The 16705-nt window shown below is 42.8% G+C and overlaps 3 protein-coding genes across 3 annotated transcripts; 1 reads left to right on the forward strand and 2 right to left on the reverse strand.

Annotated features, from left to right (window-relative positions):
- Positions 1–74: 74 nt before the first annotated feature.
- PKNH_1026900 (GTPase-activating protein, putative) lies at positions 75–2132 on the reverse strand (the record flags this gene model as incomplete). The annotated part of the gene is made up of 1 exon (XM_039114110.1): positions 75–2132. One exon carries the CDS (start codon positions 2130–2132, stop codon positions 75–77), a length of 2058 nt encoding a protein of 685 aa, XP_038969730.1.
- Positions 2133–3290: 1158 nt separating this feature from the next.
- Positions 3291–4896, forward strand: PKNH_1027000 (histone deacetylase, putative; the record flags this gene model as incomplete). The annotated part of the gene is made up of 2 exons (XM_002259714.2): positions 3291–4702; positions 4854–4896. 2 exons carry the CDS (start codon positions 3291–3293, stop codon positions 4894–4896), a joined length of 1455 nt encoding a protein of 484 aa, XP_002259750.2.
- Positions 4897–5229: 333 nt separating this feature from the next.
- On the reverse strand, positions 5230–15933 carry PKNH_1027100 (conserved Plasmodium protein, unknown function; the record flags this gene model as incomplete). Its single annotated transcript, XM_002259715.2, has 3 exons — positions 5230–8282; positions 8462–12196; positions 12378–15933. The coding sequence occupies 3 exons, from the start codon at positions 15931–15933 to the stop codon at positions 5230–5232; spliced, it is 10344 nt and encodes a 3447-aa protein (XP_002259751.2).
- Between the last annotated feature and the right edge of the window lie 772 nt (positions 15934–16705).

A 16705-nucleotide genomic window follows, 5' to 3' on the forward strand; every position in this document is an offset into this window, starting at 1 on the left:
CTCCTTAAGTACCATCTGGGAGGTGCTCCATATGGGAAAAACACTATCTCTGGCGCATGCTCCCTGCGAAAACTTCACCGGAAGGACTTGGTAAGGTTCAAGTCGTAGTAGGTGTTCGTTTCGATGGAGGCGTTCCCGGTGGGGCGCGCGCTGCATTCATCCTCTGCGGTGGCCTCTTCTTCCCGTGTGGTGCCCTCGCAGATGGTGCTATCCCCCCGAAGGTACCTACTCCGCTCCTTCACACCACAGAAGAGGCCACTGTTGAAGTTGAGCGAAAGGCACTGGTTCTCCGGGGTGACTTCATTGGAGCGGCTGGGATCGAGGAAGAAGTTGGTACAGATGGCTTGGTTGGCTCGGCGAGAAGGAGGGCGTCTTTTCCTCTCCCCAACTGTTTTTCCAAACGAAACACCAGTTCTGTTGTCTACGACGCCTCGGAAAATTCCCATGAACCTGTGCATGAGGTTATCCCCATTATGGATGGTGCTACATGTTCCCCCTATCTCCTGCACCATTTTTTCTCTCCAGCCGCCATTTTCACAAAGTACAACGGAGCACCGGTTGGTTTGAACCCCACGGTGGCACACTTCCCTTACATGAACCTCAAATTTAATGCCATTTTTCCGGAGAAAAATAATTTGCTTCAAAGTTCGGTTGGTCACTTTAAACCTTCCTAAGTAGGCAAAGAAATTTTCTTCTTCGAACAGATGATCTGTGAAGGGAAATCTCGTAATGGATTTCAGGAAGGTTAAAGCTTCTTCATATGATAGGGACAATATATCTTTTTCAAAGTGGCACAGGAATACTAAGCTCACTTTTATTAAGATCTTCAATCCGAAAAGAAGAAAGCTGTCCCATAATTTTACTGTCTGATCAAAAGTTAAATCTTGTGCGAACAGTGTCATGAACCAATTTATACAGAAAAAATCGATTTTTATTTTTTTCCTTCGAAAATAGGAAAATAACTTAGGAAAATAGCCCTTTATCAGAACCTTCAACTGGTACATAATTTTTTTCAGTTGGGGAAATTTTAAAATATACATTCCTTTTAAGTTAAACTTTTTTAACAGGGCTATAAAGCATCTGGCCGTATATAATTTGTCTTTAAGGACGAGGAAGAGAATTGCGGCGACGTAATTCATTCCTTGACAGTAACCCACATTTTGGAAATACAATGAACAAATCTTTAGCACATCGAAGAGTTCTTCCTGGGGGGGTACACCATCTGTGGGAACGTTGCCAGGGGGTACTTCTTGGGTGGGCATGTGGCCTGTGGTTACTACTCCGGTGCACGCATGGTTCGAAGTTATATTTTCTGTTGCCCCGCCAGAAGAATAGAACCGATGCGGAAAGGTTCTAGGCACGTCCTTCTCGATAATCGGCTCGTACGTGCTCCTCCTCCGCGTCAACTCACCAAACAGATCCTCACTCAAGTGAATGTTATCTCCAAGAAGGATAATTTTCCAGATCATGCTTCTCTTTTCACTTCGAATGAATTTTCTCTTGTATATATTCCTTAAGTTCCTCATCGAGTAAGTTTCGAAAAAGAGGAGCTTGCAGACCATAGAACAGTTGTGCCTTTCCTTTTCGTTAAGAAACGAAATGACCCTCGTCCCTAGGAAGGCCTTCATACTGGGGTTCACCAAAGCGTTTTTCAGTAATTCCCGTAAATATCCATCTTCACAGTATGTAACATAATTTTCCTTTTTCCCTTCATCTGGTGTGTGCTCTCCGCTTGGGAGCTCCTTCTCTTCCTCAATGTTACTTCTCTTTTTTGTACACCTACTTTTGTTTTGTCCTATCCCCCCACTTTTGTTTTGTCCTGTTCCTCCACTTTTGCTTTGTCCCGTCCACCCGTTTTTTTGGTTCCTTCCCCCATCGGCGTGCTGTTCTTTTGGAAAAATTGCACATCCCTCTTGTGTGGTTTTTCTTGGACTGTCTCTTTGCACTCCTCGCTTCAGATTAAACAGTTCTCCCCCCTCGTAGGATTGTTGGAGACCATTTCGGTTTTCATTTCTGCAGGGAAGATTCCCCTTGGCGACCATACCCCTTCTTTCATCCACCCCCCATTGACCACATACAGTTTCCTTCCCCTCGTGTACTACAAAATTACACCTCCCTTCATTGTGATTCATTTCGTTGGAGAGGAGAGGAAAAGAAGGCGCAAGTGGTCATATATATATATATGGATGCCACCGCTTCGTTTTTAAAGAAAAATATTTTTTACTCTCTTTTTTTTCCGATTAAACTGCAATATTATGATATTTCCCCCCCTGTTGCTTCATGTTGGTCATGTGCGTTGACACACATGGTGATTGTTTCTTAATCGATCGGGGGAGTTGCTGAAAAAAAAAAAAAATCCTTCTCTTTAAAAAACGAGGCAGTGGCAACCATTTATGTAATCTGCGAGATGTATGCCTGGTTAAAAAAAAAAAAAAAAAAAAAAAAAAAAAAAAAAAAAAAAAATGTTGTGGTAATCGGGAGAAATTTTAAGAGAGCGAAACTCCAAGGGGGATTCAAGCGTGCACATCGGGGATGGAAGGAAAAACAACATGTACAGTGCGCCTTTCGAAAGTGCCTCCCGAGTGTGTTATTTCCCCTTTCCTGGCCCACCCTTCAGTGTCTACCCACTGAGGACGTAACCCCCGTAACACGCAGCTCCCGAAACCACAAATGTCCAATCCGGAAACAAGGCAAAAGAACCACCATTTGATGGAGGGCGACATGGAGCGAAAGCGTTGCTGATCCGATTTTGTGCAACGTACCAAAGGGAACGACAAAATGGGAAGTCTCCCAATTTGGGGCGGTAGCGTGTCCCACGTTGCAAAAAAAAAAAAAAAAAAAAAAAAAACATCGCAAGAAGGTTAAGAGAAGTAGCCACCATTAGGAAAAATGCTTCTGTCGAATGTTTAGTGGCATTGTTTTATTCCCCCTGTTCGTCTTTTCATAATGTTAGTGTAAAATATATCTTTTTTTTTTTTTTTTTTTTTTTTTTTTTTTTTTTTTTGCAACGTGGGACACGTGATGGGCGCAATACATATATCTCCCATCCCCCTCAGTTGGTAGCACCCTCTCGGTGAAAGCTTCTTCTGACGTGTAAAAAATGCTCGAAATGAGAATTTCTTCCCCCCACATGGTTTTACCCCTCTTCACGTTCGGTACACCGAGCTGGTGTTACTCTGTGTAGGTGCGAAGAGGTTCTATATCGATGCCGCTGAAAAAAAGGAACTCTTCTTTCGTCCGGGTTGCCCCCCCTAGGATGTTTTACACTTTGTGCGGTTGTCCCCTTCAACATGACTCTCCTCCTAGGTGTGCTTTTCCCTCTATGTGTGTTTCCCCCCCTACGTGTGCTTTTCCCTCTATGTGTGATTTCCCCTCTATGTGTGTTTCCCCCCCTATGTGTGTTTCCCCCCCTATGTGTGCTTTCCACCATCGTGGCTTTCCCCTCCGATAATTTCTCGCGTATCCCCAACTATACTGCATCACGGCACCCACTCCTCTCAGTGTGTTCGCCCCCAATGGGATCCCTCATCAGGGGGGCGTCCTACTTGGAAGGAAATAAACGTCCCGCAAATAGGATAACACGAAAGAGGATACACAAAACGAAGTTATCTCAGGGCAAAATAGATTTACTCATTGACAAATTTCTATTCAAGTTTGACAAAAGTCATTCACAATCGGAGGAGGCCCCTCACGTGTGTGCAAAATTCGCACCATTGCAAAATGAACTGAACAAAGCTTCCCGGTTATCCATTTTTGGAGAGGAAGGATACTCCAAAGTGGCAACAAACCAGAAGAAGTACTCCCCCCTGTCAAGAAACCCTCCATATGTGTTTCACCCTATTTACTCAAGTGTACCAATGAAGGAAAAATATCATCGATTTAAAATGAAAAAATATGAAAAAATATTTTCCCGTCTGATTGAAGGAGGCATATACAACTCGGATTATTCCATCCCCTCCTGCAACATCAGTGAGATGATAGTCCCCTTGTTCAACATCCATGATGAAAAATTTATAGAAGAAATATTTTCCATAGTGACACATAATAAACAAGTGGAAAAGTACGAATTAACTTTACATCCTTATTTTGTGTGCAGATATTTAATTGAAATTAATGGTACCATTTTAAGTTCCTTGTTGGCCATGAAATACTTCATGTGCATGCACATAGGGGGGGGAAATCATCACTCGAAAAAAAATCGGGGAGACGGTTTTTGTATTTTTAATGATGTTGCAATAGCAGTTCATTTTTTATTGTCTCATGGATTGATTGATAAGGCCATCATTCTCGATGTAGATGTTCATCAAGGGGATGGGACAGCTGAAATATTTCGAAATTGCACGAACGTAAAAACGATCAGTCTACACTGCAGGGACAATTTCCCTCCGGTGAAGGCAAACTCGACAATAGACATTGAGTTTGATTCATTCACAACGGATGGTGATTATCTGGAAGAATATAGAAAGGTTTTGGATGATATAGCAGCCGAACAAAATTGCATTATTTTTTACCTGTCCGGGGTTGACATCAGTGCAGACGATGATCTTGGCTTTTTGTCCGTGTCCGACGCGGGCATTTATGAACGGGACCTCATGACTTACCAGATGGCCCATCAGAGGGGTATCCCCATCGTTACTGTGTTGTCTGGCGGATACAACGAGTGCGAGGGAGTCATCGCGGAGAAGCACCTCTTGACCTTTCGGTGAGGGCTGTGCTTCAATACGAGGCACACATGCAGCGTAGCAAAGATGCCATGCTGTGAAACAGCCGAGAAACAAAACGGCAAATAAGTAAACACACAAATTCGTGCACACACGAATTCGAACACATCTGGCCGTCTTCCCTCCCCGCAGAGCCGCAAAACAATCCTGGAATTCTCGGAAACCACATATCTGAGAAAAACCCACTGTCACGCTTCTACCTCCTAAGTAACCTTTTTTTTTTTTTCTTCCTTTTTTCTTAAAGGAAAACACTCTTTGGCACACATCGCGTAGAATGTTTCGCATGAACCGTTCAGGTAAAAAAAAAAAAAAAAATAGCGCAACAAAGTGTATTATCAAAAAAAAAAAAAAAAAAAAAAAAAAAAAAAAAAAAAATTAAAATAGCTAGCTAAACTAACATAAATGACAGGGGGGGAAGGAAGCTACCTCCATATAGATAAAAATCAGAACAAAACACACGACACGCTTTTCACCACTGGAGGTTCACAACGAAATCCACATACACATCCTACTGCGTCAGTTTGTTCCGGTTCTTTATCCGGGCACTCTGCCTGCAGTTGAGATGAAGGGATGGAATTTTCTCCTTCTTCTTTGGTCGGATTACCTTCTTCAAAATGTGTGTCTCCTTTTCTGGGGGTAAATCCAGGCTGACGTTCTTGGGGGGCATATACACATTTTCGTAATTCTTAAAATCGAAAAAAGACTTACCTTCCTTTTTCTGTTCATTTAAAGTACATATTTTAATCTTCCTTTTATATTTTGAAATGATCTGTTTGTGAATATTTTCAGTTCCGTTCTGCATGCGCTTACCCATTTTTTTTTTTACAGGAATGAATATATTTTCTTTGCTATTTTCAATTCTGTTTTCGAGTAATATTTCGTTAAGTGCTTGTTCCTTTATTTGTAGATTTTCTTCGTACATCAGGCAGGAAACTGGGACTGATTTGTGTTCGCTCCTTGAAGGGGGGCTATTATTATCAATGATGAAGAGGGATGAGATGAGTTCATTTAGGCTGTCACTTCGAGGGGGGTCAGTTTCCACTTTTACATTTCCTCCTGGATCGATACATTCTTGGGTGGAGGTATCTGCTGAATTGCCCTCATCGATTTTTTTTGTTCCCGATTCATCCTCTGTTTGATTTTTTTCAATATTGGCATGGTTCATGGAGGGGCTGTCTTCCATTTGATTAACAATTTTTTCTCCTTTTTTTTCCTCGTTGATCAGTTCGGATTGACAATTTTTAAATGAAGATGTGATATTGGCCTCTTCGTTTGACTGTTTTTCTCCCCTAGACTTGCTCTCTCCTATCTTTTCCTTCGTGTATATATCCATGTCGTCATTATTTCTCTTAGTTTTTTTACCATTTGGAAGAGGGGTCTCATGTAATTTGTTGGACACCCCTTTTCTGTGACCAGCATTGAGATTCTTTCGACTTGGTGCATAATTTCCGTTTGCATCTCCATCCTGCTTTTTCTTTTTTCTACTTTCTATTATTTTTCTTTCTGTACTGCTGACCACTGGCGTGTTGCGTTGTCCGTCCTTCTTTTTGGCTTCGCTTTCTGGAACGTGTACAGAGTGTTTCACATTGGCACTACCATTCTGGTGAGATTTTCCTTCGACATGAATGTCTTCAACATTGGAGGAGATATCCTTGTTGCATTTTTTCATAGGCTTATCCTTTTCGTCTTCTTTATCCATCGCCCATTTGTTTCCTTGCTCCGGGGAGGTACCTTCCTCCTGGAGCTCCTCATCTTTGGTCTCTACCTCTCCGCTTAACATTCCATTTTGTTCTCCCTTTGCTAGATTGTCCACTAATTCGAGACATCCTCCTGCCTCGCTCACCGTGTTTGGCTTAATCCCCTGCTCATTCTCCTCCGTAAAAACGGGGCCGATACTCGCGCCGAACTTCTCAATGCGCGACAACTCAATGTCGTATTCTCTCACTTGAATCTCGTCGCAAAAAATGACTCTGCTGCTTCTTCTGTGTTTCCCCTTATTTTTCTGTTCACTCTGATTAGGGCCTTTCTCTAGCGAGGCAGATGTGATGGTGCTCCCCAAAAGATTTGCAGATGCAGAATCGATAGTTGAACGCGCGTTGTTGATACACTTATTCTCTGCATCAATGGTGATATTTTTTTCCGATTCAAACTTCTTCAGCGTGCAGTAGTAGTCATTACTGTTGATAAAAGGTGTGTGTACCACATCTGAGGGGAGTGTCCTGGAAGGATCTGCACCGGAAGACTTGTGCATTTTCACGCAGTGTTCCGTTAGCAAAACATATTCTGTGAAGTGCACATTTAAGCATATAGGACAGTGGTAATGTGGATCTGTAAAAAGTTTTTTTCTCTTTTTTTTTCTCATTTTTTTGCTAATCCGTAGGTACGGCTTGTCCTTCTCCTCCTTCTCTTCCTGTTCGTTATGAATCAACTTGCACGGGAATATAATGTAGCCCCCCAGGATTTTTCTCTTCTTCCAATGCTCGTTCAGGTAGTGGGCATAGTTCTTTATGTAGCTATTTGGGGTGTAATAAACCTTGTCGCACAAGGGGCACATATACTTCTGCCATTCGGGTCTTCCATGGATCAACCTCTGATCCTCTAGAGAGTGAAAGGCTTCGATTCGGAGAGGCATAACTGGCGACCTGTGCATTTCTTTATGTATGTTCGTTATGTATGGGATGTCCTGATTTAGTTTTTCCGCCTCCACACGGTGCTTTGCATGAAGGGGAACCTTGTTTTCTTCATCTTCCCCTTCCAGCGGTAGGTTATCATCTCCTGGAGGAGTGGCAGTCTCGTTGATAAGGACATCCTTCTCATTTCTTACACGGAGGGTTGGTACCCCGTCCCTCTCTCGTCTGCCGCTTTCTCCCTGCGCCTCCTTCTGCAACACTGACTCGCTCGATGTCCCGTTGCAAGTTAACTCCGCATCGTCCAGTTTGTCCTCGATGGGAACGTCTACACTGGTTGCATCCATCTTTGCGATGTCCAAAGTGGGAACTCCTCCTCCAATGACCTTCCCTTCCACAACACTCCACTCGTTATATTCCAACGAAGACCCCTCATCTAAGTGGCTAATCGGGTGAGACTCACTATGTGCACCTCCTTTGGCTGTCTTATTTTCTTGTCCCTTCAAGAGGCCTGCCTCTTGAACCGGTTCGATTTGCTCTGTGGATTCTTCGATTGGTTTGGTACCTTCCACCTCATCACCGTCTTTTGGATTACCAGGGGTTGTTCCTTCTTCCCCTTCGGGCGCATGCACCGCAGCTAGGTCGTCCTTCATTTGGTCGCCTTCTACTTTGTTGCTTCCCATTTGAGCTTCCTTCGTATGATCCACCCCTTCTTCTTCCTGCTCCTCCGAAAGACTTCCATCTGATGATCCCCGCGTAACAAACTGAAATAAAATTCCACTGGGAAGGTCTCCTGATGGGACGTCTAAGGTGGCTATGCCTGATTCGTCTTCCTCGGTGCATTTTTGCGAGGGAACCTTTTCTCCTTCCGTTTTTCCATCCGTGCTGATCAGGCTGCTCCTGCTGTGGTTGTCCGTTTCTTTCTTTTCGAGATCTGCTAATGAGGGGAAGAAGTATAAAAGTGACAACGTGAAGAGGGTGACGGTGAAGCCAATGTGCTAACTTTTAACTATGTCGCAAATAAACCTAGTTAGGTGCAAAACGTGCAACCACACATTCCTCCTCCTTTTTTTTTTTTTTTTTTTTTTTTTTTTTTTTTTTTGGAGGAATTACCTTCGGGCTGCTCAAGGGAAGTACAAGCAATTAGTTCATTCTCTGGACACATGGTAAGGTCATCCACGGCATAGATCTCTTCAAAGTCAAGCGTGGCAGAGGCTTCATCTTCATGCATAGTGGTTTTCTTCCCCTTCGAGCAGAGCATAGAAAATCCACTGAATTCATCCGCTGGATGGCTCCTGAGAGTTTTTTTTCCCGAACCCTCGCTATCCTTTCTAGCCGCTAAAGTTACATTGTTCACAACTCCATCATCAATCTGTTTTTCCTTTTCCATACATATGGAATGATTTTCCAAAATAACGCCTCCCCCTTGGGGAAAACCTCCTGTATTTTCTACGTGGGTTTCATCCCCCTGTGAGCAATCATCATTAATCAGACCAGAGCGCGCTTCAGTCCTGTTAGATAGATCCGCAAGGGGCTGCTCATCCTTCACTTTCTTAGCAAATCGATCATCACAGTTGCTAACATCATCAACAACATGATCATCCTCTTTGTTGTCATCCTCATCCATTCCACATACATTCATAATGCGTGTCTTAATATGAGCAATGTCCTCGATGTGGTCGTTCTGGAAAAGTGTATCTTCCTTCTTTGCCATCTGGTCATAGTTGTCCACGGGAGAATCTTCATCTCCCTTGTGTAGGAAATGATTCACCTGAAATGAGTTGTCTCCATACAGTGGTGGCAGTTCTTTCACTGTACCATAGCTTCCTACGAACGACTCGTTACCATCACATATTTCAAGAAGGGAGGATTCGCTAGAGCTAGATGGGTTCTGATTCGTTTCCTTCCTCTGGTAGAGTGCATCTATTTTTTGCACAATTTTGAACCCATTAATTTGGAGGCCATATTTCTTCTTCACAGATTCCTTGTCATTAATGAAGCTAGAGTCTATAGTAACGTTTAGACTGTTTCTTACGACATACTCCATAAATGTGCTTTTTACATTTTCTCCAATGCTGAATGGGTTCTGGTCAGAAAGTTCCATCATCTGGTGGCTCCTCTCCGTGGAAACGTTGGTATAACCATCGGGGACGCACTCGAGGATGGGAGGACACTCATTTCTATAGTTTACAATTTCTCCATTCATTTGCTTCTGGGCAAAGTTGATAAAAGGGTTCGGTTCATATTTTCCATGTTTGTACTGATTTGTTCCATCTGACTGGCACAGCTTGTTGTCATCCCCCCGCTCTTCCTCCACCTCCTCAAAAATGTTCTCCTCATTTTTCCCACTAGCACATTTAGTGTATCTGTCTTCTGTGTCCCTCTCTGCCTCATCAAACAAGTCGTCGTTATTTAGCGAAAAGGCAATTTCTCCACTGGGGTTTAGAGACTGTCTGTAGCTACCACTATCTCCGTAGTTCCTCTCCTCCGACTTATAAATTATTTGGGAATCGTAGAAAAAGGGAAGGTCGCAAAACGTGTCTTCTTTACAATCCTCGTTATTATCTTCCATCAAACTTTCATCTGGGGAAAGGCCATCCAAAAAGGAATTCCTTTTAGTTACTTGTCTCCTCTGTGTACATTCCAAGGATGTCTTCCTTTTTTGTAATTTTTTTTTTTTTTCTTTTTCTCCATTGCAAGTTTTTTCAACTGAGAGGATGAAGTTCTTTACTTGCTCTTTATTTGGAAGTACATTTCCAAATGTGCTTCTGACTAATGGATCATTCACCATGTCTTCTTCCGCCATTTCGCTCCCATTCTTGCTTCGTTCGCCTTCATCCTCAGAAGGAGTATCACTACTGCTGGTATTACCGCTGCTACCGAAGGGTGTGTCATCCTTTTGGATGGTTCCAATCTGAGCAGAAACATTCCTTGGTGAATAAATGTGGCAAGGTGGGGACTCATCCTCCGTTGAAAAAAAACCCTTCTCTCCTTGGATCTCGCCACTTAATAAATGGCTAGTATGTGTAGTTCCCTCCAGAGCAAGGGGGATGCCATTGATGATTTTCCTCTTCTTGTGACACGACTGTTCTTCCATCACTTTGGTTACTTTGGTTATCGGTCTTTGCGCGCTTTCCTGCATGTCTGCACATTTCGAGGGGGTGATAGTGAAGTCGTTCTTCCGGTTTAACTGGTTGTGCTTTGTTTGCTTGGTTCGACTCTTCTCCCCATCGCCGTGGCAACTACTATTTACACTGACATTGCCGTTGATATAGGTATCTCCATCTCCACCACCATCCCGCTTGTCGTTAATCATGGAATGTTGTTCCCTTTTTTTTTCTTTTTGATTGGTATATATTTGATCCACCTGACACTCCTTCTCGTCCGTCTGCTCAACTTCCTTCCTGGACTCCTTTCTTTTTTGCCTTGAAAAAGTCTCCGCTGGGTTGGCACAAGTAACATCGACAGTTAAGTAGAGTGTTGATTTTGTATGTGGAATTTTTTCCTCTACATCGACAGAGCGCTCCTTCGCGTTTGTGAGAAGACACATTCTTATTTCCCCATTATCAGTGTTTTCTTTGTTCGATCGCGCGGTTGACATATTATTTATTTTTTTTTTTTTTCCACTGCTATGCGTGCATGCAGACGAGTTGCTCCTAGGGCCGTCGCACAAAGTTTCGCACAGTTCACCATTTTCGGGCGCTTCGTAAATTTCCTCTACGTTGCGCTTAACCCATTTCTTTTGGCCTCCTCGTGCATCCTCGAAATCCTTCCCCGTGCAAACTTCCTTGAGGTATGCTTTAGATTGTTCCTCTAGCAAATCAAATTGCGATGTCCCCAATATGTCCGCGTCATTCCCCTGACTGTTTTTTTTTTTAATATCCCCTTCTTTTGCTTTCTCTCCTTTATCCTCTTGCACCTCCTCTTTTTTTTTTTTTTTTTCCATACTTAACTTATTTTCCTCATTTAAGGCAAAAGTCGTGGTGCTCACTTGTCGCCGATCCTTCATCCCTGTGAGGGGCTTCGTCTGTAACTTGTTCTGATGTAGGTCTCCTTCCTTCCCCTTTTCATTATGTGTTGTCGCTTGCTTCGTTTCACCTTTTGCCCCTACGTGCCTTTGCACATGTACAGTTGTAACTCTATGACATGTCTTCACCGTATCGTCATGTACTTGGTTACGTACTTGGGTATGCTCTTCCTTCTTCCTATCCTGCACGTTGCTAACACCTTTTTTGGAGTTCATTTGGAGAAATATATCTATCACTTCGACATCACCAAGGAGAGGGAGGCATTCATTTTTCTCTTCCGCAACATCCGATTCCTTATTTTTGTTCGTAACTTTATCCACTTCCCCCTCTACATTCTTTCCGTAGTGACATTCATGCAACCAGGTGGTACTTTCCTCTCTATTTAATGCCCCCTTTGATGTGTAGCTTCCTTCCTGCTTCTCTTTGCTTTTCCCTACGACTTCTGCTCCTGTGTTCATGGGATCGTCTTTGTTCGATAATGTATGTCCTGATGTGTTGCCTGTCAGTCTTTTCTCCCTGTGTGCATCCCTCTGTATGGACACTGCATTCGCATTGTCGGTGGAGTGGTCTGTGTTCGGTGCGTTAACAACTACATTAGCTTCGTTGACCGTTTCAGCCTCGCTAGCCGCACACACCAGTGTAACGTCTTGATTGCCTATAATCCAACTTGCCGACTCACCCTCCGTCTTTGTTCCGAGCTCCTCTTCCTGACATGTCTTTCCCCCGGGTGTGTCATCTCCGTTCTTGGGTGCCTCAGTCCGGTTCGTCTTCTTTACCAGGGGAGCGTCACTGCAAAGGGTGGGGACGTGTGCAACGGTACCTGCACGGGAGAAAAAAAAAAAAAAAAAAATAATAATAGCTAGCTAGGTCAGGTAAAAAATGAACAAAAATAAATGAATAAATAAATAAATACACAGCAGAACAAAAAAATAGCTAGTTCAGATAATGAAATGGCGAAAAAGAAACTCTCGTGGCTGTAGCAAAATACGTGCAAGAATTACCGTCCTGTGTGTCATCTCGCGATGTTTCCTTCTGCCATTTCTTCCCCTTTGACAATGCATCCAAACCGAAGATGTCGTAAAGTGATTCGCCGATTTCTCCGCAAAATGGTCCATTTCCCCCCTCAAGAGGTCCGTCCTCCCTGGATTGGTCCTCTGCGACGGGGAATTGTTCCATTCCTGAATCGAACGCATATCCGCTTAACAGATTCGTAGAGACAGCACCCACGTGTGTGTCATCCTTTGCGTCGTTACTCTGCTTCTCCTCTTTTGTTTTGCTTGCTTCACCAAAAGGGGCATCATCACTGTGGCTACTCCTTTGTGGCTCCTTCGAATTTGTGATGAGATTTTTACATAAGATGGCACCCCTACCCCCTGTGGAAACGTTATTTACACTTTTTGTTAATTTTTCTTTGTTTAATATTTTCTCATCATTCCCACTTAGACTTCTCTCCCGAGAGGCCCCCTTGTTTCTCCCAACTGCAGTAAGCTTAGAAACCTCAGTTACTGCTGTTCTGTTGTAAGGGGGTACTGCATTTGTCTTTCCCCTCTTGTCTTCATAGCTACTAGCCACAGTGGCATTAAACCGTTTGTTAAAGTTTTTAATGAGTGATGAAGGTACTGCAAAGTTTTTTCGTATAGTCGGCAGGGGATCCTTTTGATAGCTACCCGAACAAGTGTTCGTAACATTTTTATCATGGAAATTGTTTCTTCTTTGGGAAAATACGTTAATGGAATTTTCTTTTTTACTTTCTTCACGAGTGGGAAGATTGGGTTGTCCACGTTTTGTCGCATCGTAGATTCTGTTTTTCTCAATATTTTTTATTCTGATTTGTAACGAGGTGGTTGTTTTTTCTGTTTTAAAGTTGGTCCTGAACATTGGATTATCGTTTCTTCCACGCTCAGAGTGAGACCCCGCTTTGTTGTAACTCATGTTTGCGTCCCTACGTGGGAGATTCATTTTATTTTTTTCAAGAGGTGCACTTGAAGGGATGATAATCTGGCTGTGTCTGTCTTTCACCTCGGTTCCATTTAGCCTTCTCTTCTTTGGCAAAAAATTCGTTTCTATTAATTCAGTTGACTGGGTGACACTTCTCCGCGCGTTCTTTCTGTTCCTCTCTTCTCCTTTGTTCATGGAATAATTGGAAAAATCGCACACATGCCGTACATCCCGTATGTCGTCCAGGTCCTGGTGTTTATACTTCACGTGATGGTTAACAGGCTCACTAATGTGCAAGGCTTCGAAGCTTTTTCTCCTCATTTCGTGAAACGTCAGGCCCTTTTTCACCTGTTCGTGCGTGAGGTGCAGTAAATTTTTCTTATATAGACTTCCCGTGGGGTGAAACTCATTTCGGTTCACACTCTTCATCACGTTGGTAGCGTTTGTAGCGACTACCCCGTGTGTTATGTTCGCGTTGTTCGCTTCGATTGAAGCATCAACATCTCCACCCACACAGGTCGTATCAATCGTAATACACATTTTTCTGTTTTTTTTTTCATAAGTAGCAAACTCGCTATCCCTTCTTGGTAGACGTTCCTGCTTCCTCTCCCCCATGGATGGTTTCATCTCTCGTTTGAATTTTTCAGATGTAAAGTGGACCTCCTCTGAACTGAGCCCATCAAAGGGGTCATCCTGGTCACATCTGATGTGTCTGTTCGCCCGAGCACGTTCATGTGAATGGTAAGAGTAATTCTGTCTGCCCTCCCTATGTTTGCCCCCACTTTTGTTTGGTAAGTTGAAAAGAAGAGTATTGCTTCCTCCATCCTTTTTGAACTGATCTCTATTCTTGTTAAAAGTATTTCCTCGTGTAGCAGAAGTGTATGGAGCGCTTGTCGTGATGGGAGCCTGTGTTGCGTTACTACTCTTGTGGCAACTATAAGGATATGAACGATACCAAGTGTCCTTGTGATGAACATTTTTTATCGATATGTAGCTTTTTGTCTGGGTGGTTTTCTGTGGATCTTTCAATGATAAAATTGATAGTGGTGTCATTAGAAATGGATATTCTTTCGGGAAAAAAGGGCGCCTGCCCGAGTTGACCTTACGGAGGGGATTGCCACTGACATTCTCTGGCCCTGAACTGCTGGACTCGCTCGGTTCCATAGGCACATTGGATTCATTCCAAGCGTTTGTAGTTTCATTGGAAGGTATTCCCCTTTTGTATTCCTCTTCATTTGACTTCCTCACCAGGTTCTTCATCTGAATACTAACCCTGCTTCTACCAAACTGGGGGTGCGTTCTGTTCATGGGTTGTTCAAGGTTCCTTGATCTTTCGTGAACAGAGCGAATGCAGTTGTTGCTGATGATCATGCCGTTGGTGATTTTCTCTGAATAGCTATTTCCATTTCTTACTACACTCTTTTTATAGTACATTGCATGGGGATATTTTGCAGTTGCGTCTTCCTTGTGGGGGAACATTACCATATCCCTCTGTTGCCGCTCTTTGATGTGATGAAGGTGATCTCCCTTTGTGGTATTCTTACTATGGTTCATGTATTCGTGTCTTCTTTCTTCATGCTTTTTTCCCTGCATTGAAATTTCCAAATGTTTTGACATGCCGCTCTTTCTCATGTATGCAAAGTGGGACTGATCTGTGCTTCTTTCTCTGTTGCATCGGTCATTCAAGTGGACACACTGGGATGGATATTCTGCCATTATTTTGCTGTTAAATGATTCCTCCTGAGGGATTGCCATTTTTTCTCTTTGTTTTGTTGTCTCTCTGTCGAGGATTTTTTGCGTCGTTCTATTTTTCTTCAAAAAATTCTCTGTGATCATTCTGTTGCTGAATGGACCACTCTGATTGTTCGTCGGTTTGATATCCCTTGTATGGGGCATTACCATAGGGTTCGATAGAGTGGTGTCGTCTTTCCTAATGAGGCGACTGCTTGGTACAGTCTTTTGGAATCTCTCCTGCGAGATGCCCCTATGGATAGACTTATTATGAGATGGATTGGGCGCAAGTCTCCCTTCGGGCCTCTTCAACAAGTTCATTAATGGTTTCCCTCTGTGAATAATCCCGTCATCTTTTTTGGAGTACGCCCCTTTTTCTATGTCTCCCTTTTTGTGAAGCAGGACCATGTTTCCTTCCCTTTGGTTTGGAAATGGGTGTGCGCTTCGGTGAGCCATTTGGTATTCCACTTTATTGTTCTTCCTGTTTACGGTGTGTGCGTTCGTACGAGGGTTAGAGGTTTGCATGTCAGCATTTAGTCCATTTGCAATTTGCATGTGGGTACTTGGCCCGATTCCAGTTGGAGCGTTTGCACTTCTGGTGTCGCCATCCTCCTTTGGGTCGCGTCCCGAGCGGCCAAACATTTCTTGACTCTCCCCTCTGTTGTTATGACGATTTGTTAACCCCTTTTTCCAGTTTGTTGCGGTGTTCCAATTATGAAGGAAGGATTCTCTACTTTGAGTTCTCTCATTATTGTGGGCCTTCGAATGGATCAACCTTTCTACTGATTTATTTCGAAGCTCACTTTTACTTCCCTTGGGTTCTCCCACTTGGTGTTTGTATTCCCCTTCCCTCTTCACGTGGGTATAGTTGTTAGCTCGCCTGTTCATTCTTTCGATTTAAAAATGTAGAGCGTATGAGAAAAAAGCGTGAGGAACAAAAGTAGAATTCCAATTTTTCGCTAACAAAAGACAGTTGCCCCCCGCCATACACACCTGTCTTCCTACACACAGTGTTGACGTGAAGACTCTTTGGTGTGTTCCCATATGTCATTGCAAATTGTCGTAAAGAGCACCAATGGTATATTTTGGCAATTTTTTTTTTTTTTTTTTTCCAAAATAAAACGATAGGAGGGTGGTTAGACAGAGGCGTTCATCCTATTAAGCGAATTCCTTTTGACAGGATGGAGATGTACGAAACGGCAGGACGAGAAGAAGAAAAAAAAAAAAAAAAAAAAAAAAAAAGCATTCCAACATGAGATGCTTTTTAAAAATATTTTCACTCTAAACTTATGTAGTAATAAAATATACCACATGATAATGCAAAGACTCTACACAAAGGTACTCTTCAATTTAACGAAAATGAGAGTACGACGTGTGATGAGGAATTCTCCCCCCTTTTTTTCCGGTCTTTTTTTTTTTTTTTTTTTTTTTTTTTTTTTCATTTTATTATTTTTTTCCCCTCTACCTTTATTACGCAATTCGCATGCACTGGTGGGGAAAAAAAAAAAAAAAAAAAATTTTTAACTTTTGAGAAGAGAATACACTCACGCACCTATGTACACATATGTGAAAAGGTTAACAGAAAAAAATGTAGAGTGTGTGTTGTGTCACAGTGGAAAATAACTTTGATGTTTTTCTTTTTTTTTTTTTTTTTTTAATT

The sequence above is a fragment of the Plasmodium knowlesi genome, assembly GCF_000006355.2.
Source record: "Plasmodium knowlesi strain H genome assembly, chromosome: 10".
NCBI classification, from domain to species: domain Eukaryota; phylum Apicomplexa; class Aconoidasida; order Haemosporida; family Plasmodiidae; genus Plasmodium; species Plasmodium knowlesi.